Source organism: Chionomys nivalis, chromosome 8 (assembly GCF_950005125.1).
Source record: "Chionomys nivalis chromosome 8, mChiNiv1.1, whole genome shotgun sequence".
NCBI classification, from domain to species: Eukaryota; Metazoa; Chordata; class Mammalia; order Rodentia; family Cricetidae; genus Chionomys; species Chionomys nivalis.
Genome location: NC_080093.1, coordinates 28136743 through 28154815, shown reverse-complemented (window position 1 = coordinate 28154815; position 18073 = coordinate 28136743). Strand labels below are relative to the sequence as shown.

The 18073-nt window shown below is 38.4% G+C and overlaps 1 protein-coding gene across 2 annotated transcripts in view; it reads right to left on the bottom strand.

Annotated features, from left to right (window-relative positions):
* The window catches only part of Prkg1 (protein kinase cGMP-dependent 1), a 1098375-nt gene that overhangs the window by 116893 nt on the left and 963409 nt on the right, over window positions 1-18073 (bottom strand). For both annotated transcript variants that reach the window (XM_057777191.1, XM_057777190.1), the window contains exon 8: window positions 14847-14912. In XM_057777191.1, the coding sequence (XP_057633174.1) occupies window positions 14847-14912 (66 nt within the window). The remainder of the gene's footprint in view (window positions 1-14846; window positions 14913-18073) is intronic.

Below are 18073 nucleotides of genomic sequence, written 5' to 3'. Positions count from 1 at the left end.
ACAGAGCTAGTTCCAGGACAGGCTCCAAAGCCACAGAGAAACCCTGTCTCGAAAAACCAAAAAAAAAAAAAAAAAAAAAAAAAAAAAAAAAAAAACAAAAAAAAAACAAAACAAAACAATTACATCAAATAACATTTTTAAAGAACATTTAAATAAATTACCATTTAAAGCTGTATGAAATTTACAGTCTGTATAGAAAAATATCATGTAATTGCAAAGTAGTAGGAAGGTTATAAATGAACCCCTTAGAGGGCACAGTAAATTTATCCCATGGTATCATTTTTAGAAAACTTTTATTTAGGACTGAAAATGCTTTGAGTAAAGATATTAATCCCTAGCTTGACAATCTTATAAAAATTTATCACTGAACTTTTTATTTTTGCTCTTATGACATGACTGGGAAAAATAACTCTGGGCTGCCCAACTAGAACTAGTTGCTAAGTTTATGTTGCTGAAGATGCCATTTTTTGGATTGCAAATTGTAGAAAAATCCAGCTGGAACTGAGTGGGAAGCTTCCTCCATGCTGGCTGGCTTTCATAGTACTGCAAAGTACTATGCAGTCTGCAGGGGTTAAGACTGTCTTATCCAGCTGTTAACCCAGCATGCAGCAATATTCATCTTCCAGGAAGAAGTAGATGCTGATGCAATAATTTCACAATGGTTAAGGAAGCAACAACTTTTTCTGACTAGATCTGAGGTCTGAATCACAGGAAGGAATTCATTCTGCTTACTGTAAACATAACCAAAGACACATGGCTCAGGTCATCTTAGATCATAGGGGTGAGCTTACTACTTTCATTTAGTATAATTGTCATGGTGTCAAGTTGCCTTCAAAACACTTACATTTATAGTAACAGACTATATGCCACTTTTAGCTTGAATCAGAGAAGCTTTTCATTGCAATGTGGGTGGTGAGTGCAGTTCGTGACTCTGAGAATAAGTGACGGTTGGGTGTTCGGCCCCAAACAAGACATTTATATCACCCAACTCTAAGGCTCAGGGAATATGCAGGAAAGGAGCTGGAGATAATGTAAGAGACAGAAGAGAATGGTCATGAAATATTGGCTTCTGGGTACTGCACAACTAACACAATCATGATCTCACAGCATGGTGATTTCCTTAGTTGACCTACACAAGACTGGGGCTATTCATGTCAATGGTTGAGTGGTGAAGAACTGAAGAGACCCTACCACTCTATGTTAATGATGGTTCTGGGGGAGTGACAGTCATTGTCTTTAGGGGTACCCACTGAGGAGCTCACTAAGAGATATTCCACACTCATGGTCATAGAAATGGCCCTAGCTGAAAATCAGTGGCCTCAAATACAATAGCAGTGAAGGTCTTGCACATGGGAAGGGGGCTTGTAGAGAGATGGAGGGGGAATTGAGGTGGAAATAAGGAGATTACCATCATCAGAATACATATTGTATGAATACATATACGTATAAAATTGTCAAAGGACAATAAATAAAAATTAAAATAAACAGATGCTTCTTTTCTGAATTATTATATACTCACAGTAAAAATATCTTTAAGCCGGGCGGTGGTGGCGCACGCCTTTAATCCCAGCACTCGGGAGGCAGAGGCAGGCGGATCTCTGTGAGTTCGAGACCAGCCTGGTCTACAAGAGCTAGTTCCAGGACAGGCTCCAAAACCACAGAGAAACCCTGTCTCGAAAAACCACAAAAAAAAAAAAAAAATCTTTAAATTTCACGAATTAATACTTAAGGACTTTAATAAAAATTGCAAGCAAAATATGAAAAACTACACTCTTTAAGTTTTTATATTTTTACATGGGTTTTTCTCTTATTTTACAGATAAGCAATCAAGGCTAAAACAACTTACTGAAGCTACAAGTAAGCTTTCCATTGGTATTTGAACTCTGAATCCTGGCTACTGCTGACACCATTCTGTCTCCCAACGTGGAAGGCTGAAGCAGATGAAAAACGGCTAGGGCTATGCTTTGGAATTGCGTATCTGTTCTCTGGCATCCAGCCTCCACGGTCAGGCCGGTCTTTCAGGATAAATGCCTGTTGACGGAACGTGAGTTCTCTAGACGTTGTCTAGAAAGGCACTGATGAGGGAGCACGCTAGTTTTCTTGTGCTGCCATGCGAAACCCGTGAGACTACATTTGCCACAACAGAAGTGACTTCTCTAACACTGCAGAGGCTCGAAGTCTGAGATCAAGGACCAATCGCGGTTGCTTTCTGGTGGGGCCTCTCTGTCCCTGCTTAGTGAACTCGTTCTCACAATAGCTTTTCAGTGTGGGTTTCTGCCTCTTACAAGGACTCCAGTCCTATGGGATTAGAGTTATAGCCAATCAGCTCATTTAGCCTTATTACTTCCTTCATGGCTGTTTCTAAATGCAGTCACACTGGGTGTTAGGACCTCAATGTACAGATCAAGAGACATAATTAGTACATAATAAACTTAATGAAGAAATATTAGTGGTGCAGGGCAGTGGTGGCGCACGCCTTTAATCCCAGCACTTAGGAGGCAGAGGCAGGCGGATCTCTGTGAGTTCGAGGCCAGTCTGGTCTACAAAAGCTAGTTCCAGGACAGGCTCCAAAGCTACGGAGAAACCCATCTTGAAAAACAGACAAACACCAAACAAACCATAAAAGAAATATTAGTGGCAATCCAGAGGATACATTTTCTTGTGTCACTTTTTGGGGAAAATGTTTGCTTCTAATTTTTAAGGTCATGCAATTCACATTTAAAACTTCTTACTGTATATTCTTTGTATATAGTATTATGTTATATAAAGACATTTTACATGTATATTGCATATTACACACTGAAAAAATTCTCTTTTATTTTTCTTTTTAAAAAATATAATTTTCTCAGGATCTGGGCAAGATATAAGAAAGTCAACAGCTAAGAAAACCACAAAAATTATCAACACTATATCCCTTGTTCACAACTCTGATGGCTACCCACTATTTTAATATGTTTTAAATTCAGTGGTGCAAAATTTAAATTCAGACAGCAAGATTAAAATGCAGATTTTTACCACATCATGAGCGCTAACTTGAGTATCTTCTCGTGAAGGAGCAAAGAACCACCCAACAACTAAACATATCTTCCCCAGCCACTCTCTGGCCGGAGCCTTTTTTTCCTGTTTCTGGGGCTTCTTCTATTCATTCACCAAGGTCAATTCAAGCACTAACTCCCTTAAGTAAGTCTTTTTTAATCTGTTCCAAACCTCGGATTAACTTTCTTTAAATTTTCTTTACTTCCTACTAGTGTGTATGTTTTTTGAAAAAAAGTCACAAATATTAAAAGACAGGATATTTAATGTTTTTTCTGAATTCCCTCCTTTTTGGTGGTTATTACATATATAACTGTATAGCATAGATTATATTAGAGATATAAAATAAGAGAGAGACACATCTTGTGAAGCCAGAGAAATAGGACTCATTAACTGCTGTCATTCAGGTTTCTTTCTCAATGATAACGTATTATCCATCTCCAGTTCAGCTAGCAAGACAGCACCTTCCTTGTCAGCTGCTAAATCATGATTTGCCTTTGATAGTCCACTATCCATTCAAAATTAGTTCAATTATTGGCTGTAGAAAAGCTTGTAGATAAGGTGACCACTGTATCTCATGCCAAGAGATAAATTCTGAAAGGGCTTCTGTTGTAACACTTGGTCAGGGCTAAGGCATCCCTGTGATTGTGGCTGCTGCTGATCCCGTTCCTGTCCTGCATTGTGTGCTTCAGAGGAGTACCAACTGTGAGACATATTGAAAAGAAAAGGAAACCCTTCGTTCTTTGTGACCCAGCTGGGCCTATAATGACTGTCTCACCAGGGAAGTGTGTCACTAAAATAAGCAAATCTACTTAACGCTACCAAAAATGTGCAGTGAGTATCTGGAGCAGATTTCAACTTTAATGATTTTTACCATTGTTTTTAACCTGACAGTGAGTCTTCTATCTGAAAGTACTCTTGGCTTCTGCCCACCCCTGTACCCACTCCACTACAAGGCACGTTAAAATTACCTCCCGAAAGAAACATCTAGAACCACTGCTCAGACAGGCAAAGGTGATATTTGAAAGGTTACTTTGTTTTAAGGATTACTGTTTAATGTTCAAATTTTAGAAAATAAAACATATTTGGGGGTTTATTTCATAATCTTTTCATATAGACAGTCTGTGAGTCTCAAAGCAATGCTGAAGTTTCCAACAAATTTTTAAAAATTGGACAAAAATACAAGCCTCAGAAACGTAGTAAACTTTCCAGTATTGAGTGGAAAAATGGAATTATTTATCATTAATATAAAATAAAATAATGACTTAAATCAAGGATGCTTGAATGTTAAGAGATTTATTATGAATTCCAATATCAACTTCCATTTGCCTTCTGAATGTTGGAGGAAACCCAAAGCATTTCTAGCTGGTGATGATCACTTAATTCTGAGCCTCTGAAAGAGCTGGAACACAGCCAAAGCAATCACTCTCCCCTGTCACAACTGGCTTTCCCTCCCACATCGCTGACCTGTAGACAGCCTGCAGGAAAGACTCCTCTCACCTGGAACCTTTCAGAATCTCCCAAATCTGCTTTAGACTTCAGTGCAACCTTGGGGCTAAAACTCTCCACCTTAACAGACATTCTTTAGGGCTGTTGTGACTTTACCCTAACCGTCTCCCCCTGCTAGTTCTTCTCTGTGTTGTAAGCAGTATTTCTCTGCTCCGTTCCTTCACAGACAAACACATGAAGGAGCAACAGCTTTCTACTGTCCCCTTAGTTTTCAAAGGCTAAGGCCAGATTCTTTAGTTTGAGACATTGGGGATTTCTTTTTAAACAATATGAACTTAATGGTTTTCTACTTTTATGTATGGCACTTTTCCTGTGTATGTGTATGTATGTATGTATGTATGTATGTATGTATGTATGTATGTATGTATGCACATATGTATATAAATGCATAGTACCTGTGGAGATAGCAAAGAAACGAGTTACAGACAGTTGTGAGTCACCATATGGGTGCTGGGATTAGAACCCTGGTTCACAGCAAAAAGCAGCCAGCGCTCTTAACTGTTGAACTCTCTATCTAACTCCTGTTGAACCCTCTATATAACTTCTGTTAGAAGATTTCCTGATAAGCTGTCCCCTCTTTTGCCCAGACTCATCTCTCAGCCTCTACCTGTGAGATTTTTTTCCAGTGTTTTCTGTAAGTCCTCTGTTCTTACCGTATTCCTGCTGGTACTGCACCAAAGCCATTGAGTCTGTGTTTGTATATGCCAGGCCCCCTGAGAGTACCTGCCTTCATTTTTCCTTCCTTTGTTTGTAAAACTCCTACTCATACTTAAAAGAACCTAGCTCGTATATCACTTTGTCCAAGAAGTTCCTTGAGATGCTTCAGGCAAAACACTTTCTTTTGCCCTCAGCTCTTACCAAGCATTTGTTCATCCTTGTATTGTTAGGATCACAAGTTATTATCAACAGGAGAAGCTGCTGTTCTTCATCTTTGTGTCCCTGGGCAGTAGAATAGGATTTGGTTTGGAATGTGTCCTGGTTCTTAATTTTTCTCTCTCCCTTCTTTCATCTTTGTTTGCATTATTTTTATATTTTTTACAAGTAGGGTCTGGCTACAGTAAGTCAGACTGACTTTAAACTCACAATGATTTTCCTGCTTTAGCCACCCAAGTATGGGGGTTATAGGCATGCATCCCCATGCAGAGATTTTTTTCAGCCCTTTCACTCCCCTTTGAAGGTATGTCTTATATTGTAAATAATTTTCCCTTGCTGATTAGCAATGGCATGCTGTCGGTACTGAAGAAACAAAGCGAGAATGAAGCTTTTGCTTCCACATCCCAGTGTGTGCTTATGATTCCTCCAGTATGTGTGTGCTCTATAGTGCCCAATGGTCAGTAGATGTCCCCTGACATAGCTTTTCAATTGCCCTGGAGTAGCTTTTCCAGGAACCCTGCAGTGAGATTTCTGGCACCACTTCTACTGGTGTGACACATCAACTACTTTACAACTCTCACTTATTGCCTGTATTCTTCCTAGATAGGTGGGTTTTTTTTTTTTTTTTGACCAGGGGATATTAGATGATGTTTATCACTTTGGGGGATTAGTAGTATTAAGTAGAAAGTAGATAGGTCAGAATATTGTTAAACATTATACAGTGCAAAAGACATGCCCTCACTCCCACTCCAAACACCCTGACACAAACCAAGTACCTAGTCCCCAGATGTCAGCAACAGAGAGTTTTAAATTTGATACTACTATTATTTATATGTATGGGTATTTTGATTGTGCTGTGGGACAATGGTCTTCTACCCTTTAAAGATTTATTGCTTGTATTGCTTTAATAAAATGCTGTTGGCCAGTAACCAGACAGAAAGTAGAGGCAGGGCAACCAGGTAGGAGGTATAGGTGGTGCAACCAGAACAGGAGAATTCTGGGAAGAGTAAAGGCTGAGTCTGCAGTCATGACAGAGGAAGCTAGACACAGAGGAAGCAAGAATACTTCACTGATAAAGGTACCAAGCCACATGGCTGACACAGACAAGAATTATGGGTTAATGTAGGATGTAAGAGTTAGTAAGAATCCTGAGCTTCTAGGTCAACCAATTTATAATTAATGTAGATATCTGTGTGTTTCTTTGAGACTGAATGGCTGCAGGACTAAGTGGAACAGAAACCTCTGTCAACATGATTACATGTATGTCTGTTCACTATGTGCACATGTGCAGTACCCACAGAGGCCAGAAGTGGGTGTTGGTTCCCCAGGAAGCATCATTACAGACCTTATGAGATACCATGTGGATGCTGGGAATTGAACCTGTGTTCTTGGAAAGAGCAACCCATGCTTTTACCCACTGAGCTCTCAACAGCAGTGTGTTTCAGAAACCATACTCAGTAATAAGGTCCAGTTCTTTGTCTCAGTCGAACTGAGAGAAGAGAGGGGAGGACAGAAAAGAGGACAGGTAAAGAGCCCATGGGGACATGTTTTTGGGGTTAGGTAGTGATTATTCCTTACAGCTGCTGTTTCCATATGCTTTCAACTTCTCAGTAAACACACCTTATTTCTCTAGTTATCTGCCATAGTTTCTACTTGTTTATACCTCGTCCTTCGTGTTCAAGTTATTATATACTCTCTCCACCCTGATAAGATCAAGACTGATACAGGATCATGTACTCATTCATCCCCCAAAATATCTATTGAGCTCTTACTATCATTTCTGAGACTGTTTAAAACAAGAAACCAGAAGCAAACTAAACAAACAGATTCTGTCTTTTCTTAATTTGTAGAATGCAAATCAAAATAGGTAATGGAGATGCATGCCATGGCGAGTAAAAGGAACATGGCACAGAGGAAAATCAATAACAGGGAAATTTCTCATGAGACACAAGGAAAATGAGTCAGTAAGGAGCAGCATACTTTTGATGTAGTGAACTAAAATAACTGAATTAATGTACATGACATGTTAATCACTTAATTCCAACTATTTAAACAAAGTGTTTGGGATCTGACTTGTGATGGTGCTTACCCAAATGGAATGTCATTTGAAGCATCTGACTCACTGATATTTTCTTTCTTTCTTTCTTTTTAAAAAAGAAGTAGTAGAATTAGCACCAAAATTCATCTCAGTTTATAAAGCATCAGTATTAGTTGTTTGTTTTGATCTTATCTGTTCATTCAGAAGTACAGTTCTCTTTAAAGACAACTGTGTGTGTGTGTGTGTGTGTATAATAGCACTGAGTCTAAAATTTAACACATAATGGAGGTTCAATATGTTTTTATTCCATTATGTAAGTATATGTTTCCTACTTCGATCATCCAGAGCATTAAATGATGCAGATGAGGCATAATTAGCACATGCTATGAGGTGTGTATCTCAGTCTACAGCAATAAAGAGTTGGAAATCTATATTCCTTCTGGGACTCGACTCTTGTTTCTTAACTAGATGGTTTGTTAAGAGTGGATTTTCAAAGTCTTTCTATTTTAAAACCCTAAGATCTACCAAAAGACACAAAAATGTAAGAATTCACCTTTACTATCTGTCTTACTAATTATTATAATTAAACAGTGTGATCTGAGTGATACTCCTGGACTTTGATTGCCACCTACAAAGCAGAGTTCATCTTGAGAAGAGGTTATAACAGGGTGTCTTTGAAGCCAGATGGTAGACATGAGCTTTAGTGCCAGACTACATCCCACAAACCTGAGGTCAGTATCTGTCCTCTACAGAGGAAGCTTTCCCTGTCTCCTTTTTAAATATCTTTTAGGATATTTCTGATTCACCTAATTTCTTAGAAAATTTTCTTTGCTCTATTAAAATTTTTATTACTTCATTGAGAATTTCACATAATGAACTTTTTATTTTTTTAATTAAAATATAATCACATCACCCCCTTCCTTCTCTCTCATCCTTCCAAGTCCTCTCATGCTCTGCCTTCCTGCTTTACTCCTTCTTAATTACATGACCTCTTTTTTAAATTGTTGTACACACACACACACACACACACCCTGTTGGTTCCATTTAGGGTCCCTTGTATGTATATAATCTCATGGCTGATTGCTAGGTATTGGATAAGCAATTAAGACCTGTCAAATTTTTTAAAACTGATTTTTAAATAAGAATGCGTTGTTTTGTCATTTCCAATCAATGTATTAATTATGTTGAGCTTGTAACAGAGTCCATAGAATCTGAGAGACACCCTGCTCTTTGTGTAACAGAGTGGGGCTAGAAACCATTCTTATATTTTTCTTGAAATCTCATAAATGACAAGTATATGGTTAGGGATGGCTAATGCAGGACAGGTAAGTAGTGACCTCTGGTTCAGCCACTAAGTTGAGTCTGGAACTCCTCAATGCATATCCCAGGCAGAGAAGCTGTTTGTCATTGCTGGAAGGACCAGCATCAGTGGAAGGTCTGTGACCAGTTTAAGGCATTAGGAAAAGAAAGCATCATGAAGAGCCACCCCTCCATCTTTTTTCTACGACTTTATTCTGGAATATCCTTCTTTTATGGAGATGTTGTTTCACACTTGGTAAGGACAGGCTATAACTCACATCATTAAACTAAACTAATATAGTGTCTTTCTTCTAAATTTCTGGATTTTATCTTTCCTGCTTAGTACATGTCTTTGAATATCAGTCAATAACAGCTTTGAAACACTTTTAGTAACAACTTCATTACAAAAAAAAAAAAGAGAGAGAGAGAGCAGGCCAAATGATTTAGCAGACAGCATTCTATCGAGGCACATTTGTTTTCTCGTAATCATCCTGCCAATATCCTCACATCACCCCAACTTTCTTTCCCCCCAAAATGAACCTCAATAAAATTGTCTTAGGTTTTATGAAAGGCTAATACTATGAAATATTTTAGGATTATTACCCTCTCCGTTAAGTAAGATAGCCACAGACAATGTGGCAAATGGAGTTTCAATAGTCCAATCACGTTGACAGAGAATGGCATGCTATATAAAGAAGAGACAGGTGACTTAGGTGGACAAATTACCATTGGCATGTAATCCCTCAGGAATCCAACTTCATGCATGTGGTTAGAATGTGTTTGAATGAACTCTAGTCTCTAAGTCTTTCCTCTCATATCTCTTTTCCGTTCCCTGAAGGTTTCTGAAAACCTGAACTATTTTTCTGGATTTTCATGCACTTTTTAATTATCAGGGGGCATATCATCAGAATCAGATAACCCTTGTACAGAAATATATTAGTCCTTAATTAGCTTTTACCCAAATTAATGCAAAGCCTAAAGTAAAGGCCTGGAAGGTGAAACAATGGGAGGAAGACATGTGGAGATGAAAAACGGGTGTATTTGATGCCTTTAGAGCAAAAGGAAGAGGATGTGGGACATTAGATATGATGTCAACGTCAGAAAGACAGGTAGTCAAATGGCACTGGGGGACCAACATGGGAGGGTCTGAAGATAATGGATATGATAAAAGATAATAAATAATCGATAGTCATTATTTTCTGTTTTGACAATGAGCGTTTCTTTAGAAGTGAAGTCTGACATTTATGATTGGTTACAATGGTGTTCTTTCGCTTCCCCCTAGGAAAGCATAACCGCGGGCTTATGGAACATGCTACCTAGCTTGTAAATTAGTGAAGGGAGCTCCTTTTGCTGACAGTCCTAATGTCTGCCATCTGTTTGCACAGAATGACGCCCTGGTGCTCCTCTAATTGGACATAAATTAGGTACCAGCAGCAGCTTTGACAGGTTCCCTCCATTGCAGTTAATTCTTACTCTCTGTGTCTCTGTCTTTGTCTCTCTCTTTCTTTTAGCTGTGAATTCACTGCTTTACTGGAGACTCAAGATATTCCCTAAAAGTCATAAACCTAGGTTTAGATACTCAATTTGCCTTTTTTTATATTTATATTTAAAACTGAACATCTCTGTGATATATATCACATATATGGGGGAAAGGACACATTTTTTCAGAGCTTATCACACATGTTCTGCTAAGCACGTTCCTTTATACATCTTAAATTATTTGCTTTTATCTCAATTTTATAATTTAGGTAATATTATCCCATCATCTCATTGAAAATGAAAGTGATATTTAGAGTTTGAGTAGTTTTTCATATTCTCATAGAACAGTTTGGTCAACATTCAAGTGTTGAGCTCTATTGACAATACCTATCCATCTCTACTGCACGGTCGATAAGCTGAGGGATGGGAAAAGAGAAGGCTGAGGGAGAACATGTGTGTGCAAAGCCATTTGATGCTTCTTTACCTCTTATGACATCAGTGGGCAGAAGGGACTGGGCAAGATTAAATGATAAAGATCCTGTCCAGTTTTCCCTCCACGGTCAAGTCGATGTGGGTTCTATTCACTTTAAAACTCATCATACTAAACCTCAGCGGGCTTCAACCCTGTCTTCTGTAAAGCATGCTCCCTACCTCTCAGGCAACATCACACAGACGTGAACATGTATGGCATATAAAGGACCACAGGGCACAAAGTGCTGTGACCACCCCGCAGTCCCTACTCAGCCTGCTATACTCCAATCCACTCTCATTCCTGTCTTTGTCAGTTTCTCTATTTTATGCGTTAGAGACAGTATGAAGATCATATAAATTTCCATAGCTTTTCTTAGGTAAAGTACAACATACCTTGACTTCCTAACCATCCTTTTTTATGTTTTGACTATTTTAAGAGATTTTTTTAAAAAAAAAAAGAAAGAAAAAAACGAAAAACAAGGAGGATGCCAATTTGAAACAGCCTTCCATCACTTGCCCACAGTCTCCAGACTTATCATAACCCATAACCAGCTTTTCCTTCAACATCTCAGTTATTCCCTCTCTCTGAATATCTACTCAAACTCATTATCGGAAAGCTTTAAAACTAAGGTAAGGCTCACCATCCCCCTCTCTTCCTGTATTTAAGCAACTGTAATTTTATATTTATTTTATTTTGGAATTTCTTCTTTTTATGAGACAGATCCACATAGTAGCCCAGGATGACCTAGAATTCACTGTGAACCCAGTCTTCCCTATAGTCTTTCCTTCTGCTTCAGCCTACTAAGATGTATTATAGGCATGGTTTATCCATATTTCAAGACTCAAATGGCTTGAAATGTGTGTGCCATGCAGGAAGACTAAACCAAAGCAGTAAGTGAAAACACCCTCTCTCCTTTTTTTTTTTTTTATAATACACTTGAGGTTTATTTTCACTGTTGTTTATTTATGTATTTTTTTGATACAGGTTCTATATATTTAGGTAAAGTTTGTTTCAAACTCAGTCTGTAGCACACAGACTCAAACTCATAGCTGCCTGGCTCAGCCTCTCATTTCACTGATCTTCTAAGCACATAAAACTTCAGATGGGTGAGATAGTGCACACCTTTAATCACTTTTAATTCAGGAGGCAGAGGCAAGCAGGTTTCCTTGAGTTTGAGGCCAGCCTGGTCTATGTAGTGGGTTCTAAGTCAGGCAGAACTTCACAGTGAGATGTGCCTCAAAAACAAAACAAAATAATAGCAACAGCAACATTTCCAATAGTTATTCTAAGGTGCAGCTGATCTTAAGGTCCCTTATGCCTATTCTTTGATCAACAACTACCTATTCTTCCTTTCTCTACCCACCAGCTTCTGATAACCATCTTTTGTCCTTCCCTTCTGACTTCCTTAATTGAGCTCAGGTGTTATCTTCTTTGCATGGCCAAGTTCATTTAGCAATCTTCCAGGTTCACCTATGTTGCTACAAAGGGTAGGACTTCACCCCTTAAGGGGCTGAGTAATATTTACTCTATATTCTTTATATAAATGTGATATGTACTGTATGTTCTTTACACATTTGTCCCTGATGGGCGCTTAGGTTGTTTTCATATCTTGGCTTATTATAAATAATGCTGCAATGATGGCAAAGTGTTCATAGACCTCTGACACACGTATTTTTAGTCCCTCTAGAAAAATATCCAAAAGCAGCATTAGTTAATCAAATGGTAATTTATTATTTTTACACTAATCTGCATTCCAATCAACAATATGAGTTCATTTATCTGTATTCTTTCTAACACTTATCATTATTCTCACTTTTTAATTTTACATTCATTTTAATTTATATACTAAACCATATCAATTGCTTATATGTGCACATGTGTGCATACGCACATACATGTGTTGGTAGGGTAACATGATGTTTTAATTCTTGCATACTCTATATAATACTTAAATCAGTTAAGTACATCTACCTCTGTCTGTCTTCGGGGGAAACACTAAAGGTCCTTTCTTCTAGCTTTATGAAATGCACATAATATGTGCAGCCACCACACTGAGCATCAGTCTTTGCACTTTTCATATCTAACTATAATTTAGTATCTTGCTATCTGAGAAGCCAGCCTGTCCTTGCCATGCAACATAATCCTGTCTAGTCCAGTTTTCTATGAACACTCTTGACCGTGAATTGATATTTCACCAGTTGTCTATTTCTCTAACTTAGGATTTAATTTCTCTCTATCCTTGAGATGTCCTCTCTATCTTCCTATCCCCCTTGGCTTCTCTTTCATCTGTTTTTCTTCCTTGTCTGAACTTAACTAAGTTTCAACAAATTCTCATATTTTTTTTTATCTTCATCTTTGTTCTTTCATGGAATTGCACCCCACCTGATGACTTTAGCTGTTAAATCTATGTAGGCAGTGTTAATGTTAATTTTATGGTAGTGGTACATGAGCTCCTGCCCACATCTGTGACTTCCTGCAGAACATCTGTCTTAAGCATCCACAATTGCACACGAATGGACTTCATTGTCAATGGAATATCATCATGCCTCCCAAACTGATGTCCCTTCTACATCTAACTTTCTCTGTCCTAACAATATCCTTAATTTATTTCTTGGTCTTTAATTTTGTCAGATATTCAACCCTTTGCTATTAACTATTGTTAAAATCTATTCATTATTACACATTCCTCCTATAAATGACTTCATGATCACTGGCTAGAATTTGACTCCCAACTGAATATTCCATCTTCAAACCCTCCCTCCATAATTCACTTTATACAGTACTTCCTGTTAAGTCTATCATTTGGTATCATTTGTTAACAAGAGACTGTTTGGGCACTCAGTATTACTAGAATTGTTGCTATAGCATCATAGTGTTACGGTATCAAGTCCTCATCCCACCTTCACAAGTAGGTCTTATAAAATATCTTCTGACAATCTTTCCACAGTTTTCCTGCTGCCGGTGGAAGCTGGCTCACGGTTTCCATGGGTACTGCTCATTCAGGTGACTCCTTACACTGCCCTCCTGACACTTTCAGACTCTTCCCCACCTTTGATTCTTTACCTAGAGCCACGCTTTGCACATGGTAGACCCTCTGTAGAATATAAGCTCTGTCGAGGCAGCAAGGACAGATCATTGTTGGTTCTGGGACCTAGGACAGAACAACCATTTCAGAGCTTCCTGTGGATGCGGCCATCTGGTGACAGCTGTGCCATGGCTTAGCTTTTCATGATCCCGCATGAAGGGACCTCAAAAGTTGGGATTGTGGATCAAATTGGGAACCTCTCCACCCTGAGTCCCCTGGGCTCACTCAGTGCTATCTCCCTAGCTTTTCCCTCTATTCCTCGGCTGTAGTTCACCACAGCATAAAGTCTCATGCAGTTATGAGGGTCCACTAGCGTGGTTTGCTATTAGCTCTCTCTGGGACAGGCCCTTAGTCTTTCTGAGAAACTTGCTCACACAGTGCATTGAGGAAAAATCTGCTTTTTTGGTTCTATGTGACTTGGATGCATATGAGCAATATTCTTCCAGTGACAATAACCTGACGCTTACAGTTACCTAGTCTCTTGGTAAGAACCAGAAATGATAATGAAGAGAAGAGACAAGGCGGTGACGGGCGTCGTGAGACAGCCTTTCATTTCTCTAAACGGGCACTTGTCCACATCTAAAGCGGATGGCTTTTACAGGGGTGTCTTCCCTGGGGCTTCTGGTGTAGGAGTCTCAGGATAAGCAGAAAAGAAATCTAAATGTACTCAAAACAATAACAATGGTGGTTCTAAATAAGACACCAAAATAGCCGGCACTAGGTAAGCACCTGCTGAGTAGAAGGTACTCAGCAAATGCTTTAATTACGGGCTCTTACTAATCCTCAAAATCTCCCTATGATATTGCTTTATCTTCACTTTTCAAGTGAGCCTCTGGAGCTGAAGTTCATAGTGGTTAAGCATCTTATTAAAGATTACAAAGCGAGATTGACAGAGCTAGCCTCTTCTAAGACTAATACAAGGATAAAATACAGAACTCATGTTACAAGAAAAAGATTTTAAACACGTATGAAAGCTCCGAAAAATGATGTCTAATTCCAGAAATATGCATATTGCTGATATGAGTGCGTGCTATACATAGCAAAAGCAATGTACTTACTCTCTGTCAATCACAAGGCAAGTGACAGCCTCTGCAGCAATTACGTTTGCTGTTCTCACATCCTCCCTGCATAAAAAAATAGACATATTAGGATAGAGCCTTCAAGACAAAAGGGAAGCGACTATGGCAACATATCCAGGAACCAACGCATATAAACTCTTTTGATTTATGCATTTCCAGGTTTAGGCTTCATGTGAAGAGCCACTTTACACATATTATAAATGACACATTTCCTGCAGTTATAACACAGTTGTTACAATTATCAAATTTAAAGTTCCACTTACACAACTAGAAGAAAATTTTATAAGATTGTTTCCTTTGTTCTTTGGGGATTTCTGAATAATTTGCCTGGTGATCAAGATGGGATAGGATAGATTAAAGCTTTGAAGAGTCTAAAGACATAACCCTTGAAACAGAGTATCTAATTCATCTGTTATCAATTTGACATTGTATCATTGAGCTCAAAGTACCAGTTTTAAATACTTTTCTTAACTTCTTATCACTGTTTATATGTAACTAAGGTTTGGGGACTTTACGATATATAGTTAGCTATTCATGTGTCCCACAGCTCATGGTTCTTTGAATAGTTGATAAATATTATTCACAGTGACTTAAATATATGAAAATTACCTCTTCAAAAACACATTTTTAACGATAGCAGGTGATGTCTATCTCTGAGTATTTTTGAAAATCTTCCCTGGTGTATCTTCGGTCGTGAAAAATGGATTTGGTAAATTAACTTCACAAGTCATTTTAAGCTACCATAAACTTAATATTATTATTGTCATTACATTAAATTACACCTGACAGTGTACCCTCTTCTTTTACGATAACATTTTGAAGCTAATATGATTAATGACAAATACATTTAAAATATGTCACAGAGGTAACTGCATAGACAAATATTGTGTTGATATGTTTTCAAACAATGAAATGCAATGTTCCACCCAAACCAGACACCTAAAGTATTGAAAATAAAGATTTTCCCAGTGCTTACTACTGAAGACACATCAAGTTCTAACATATACTCTAAATTCTGTAATTTTCCCCATTGACCTGTCTTTTGTTATGCCCTTCACTTTTGCTATATCATCTTGTTTGGGTTACAGCTGCTTAACAGAAACAACATTTGGTACTTGAGAAAGCAAAAACAAATATTCTTTCACTAACATTATTTTTCCAATATACCCTTGTGATATTCTTCAGCATTCATTATTTGATATGGACCGGTAAATCATTTATTTTTCTTCTTTTAAAGAAAACCACATTGGCATTGAATTAATCCAGAAGCAACAGTTTCTGATATTAATTTTTCCAGACAAGACCATGGCATGCCTTTCCTTTACTTGAGTCTACTTTTACACTTTTGAATGAGATTTTACAGGTTTCCGCACCCATTGCCTGACATTTCATGAAAACTATTCTTCGGTCCCACAGATTAGGTTTCTTCTCCACACCTTTTCCATTTTTTGTGTTGTACTGGTTGCTCTTCAAAGAAGAAAGGTCTTCCTTGTTCTGGATTTTATTTTTGAATTTATTTTTGTTTATTCTTCTTTCATCCAAATGCATCCCATCTGCAACTTCCCCCTCTTTCCTCTTTTCCCAGTACCTCCCCTACCTCCCCTCTTCCCCAGATCATCCCTTTTGTTTCAAAACCAGAAAAAGGATTATAAAACCACCCCCAACACGAAGTTTTCCTCTGATTGTATGTTTATGATAGCCAGTGTGAGCCTCTCATGCCTGCTTCACATTCTCTGCCTTCCAAAGACCATGGCCTCTTTTCAAAATTGGCAAACATATCTCCTCTATCCTGCCATCTTCATAACCTGCTGTTCTCAGGCTTCAGCAGCTTCTCTCCAACTGGATACCTCCTCCACCCTTGCTTGTCCTTTGGATCCTATCCCCAGTGCCCTTTCCCGAGGCATGCCATCCTGAATTAGCTCATGGGCTTCCCTGTGTATCTGTTCTCCTCACTTTACTTCTCTCCACATGGAACTGGCTATCCCTGTTCATAATTCCTATATTTATTTATGTGGTTATTCAGCTAGGGAATTGAATCTCTCTTCTGCTAAGACATATAGAGGTGAAGGATGATGGCTATATTTGCTTCCTATTTAATCCTTAATACCCAATATAGGAACTGTTTATCGAGTGTATGCTAAAGAAATGCATGGGTATTGCATTTCTGAAGCTGGGGGTGTTAGAAATCAGATAATACCACCACCACCACCACCACCACCACCACCACCACCACCACCACCACCACCACCACCACCACCACCACCACCACCATCATTATTGTCTGAGCACACCAATATGCACAGCAATGCAGTCTCCTCAAAGGCCAGGGGCATTGCATCTTCCTGGAACTCAAGTCTGAGACAGTTTTAAGTCACCCATGGGTGTTAGGGAATGGGACTGGGATTTTTGCAAGAGCAGTACGTGGTCCTGATTGCTGATCCATTTATCCAGCCCTAAGACTTCAGAGTCACAGGAACCTGCTGTGAATCCAAGATCTACAAACTGTAAGCTCTGTAAAACCTCAGTTTTCGCACTGAGCACGAAAAAGAACAGAAGCCATTTGCTGTCACTCTTACCCAGCCACAAAGTGAGAACTGCAGATGAAATACTTTCAGACCCATTACCATTTTCTATAGAAGGTGATTTGCGTGTGTGAAATAAACACAGCCAGGAGAAGTGCATCATTCCCGTGGGCGTTGTAAGTTGTGAATAACTTATTCTCACCATGTGTTTTTGGCATCATAAGGCACCACAAATAGCTTCTTAAAGCAACAACACTACCATGGCTTTATAAAAACATCATTTAGAATCTACTCTTCCATATCTATCTTTATTTTGTCTACTTATAATGTTGCCTTTTTAGACTGTCTATGTGGATGCACACCTGTAACTCCAGTATCTGGGCACTTGGAGGATCATGAAGTCAAGGCCATCCTGGGCTATATATACTACTCAGATAGATTCCTCTATCTCTCTTACCTGGCTGCCAAATAGGAGGGAAAAAATAAAAATGGAAATTGCCTATTTAGAAATATTTCCATATTGACTATTAAGAATCTTAAAGATAATATAAATAATAGTCTTTAATTCTGAATTTAATTCTGGATATATTTTGTGGATATAATTTTTTTTGTTTTTTTGGTTTTTCAAGACAGGGTTTTCTGTAGCTTTGGTGCCTGTCTCGGAACTAGCTCTTGTAGACCAGG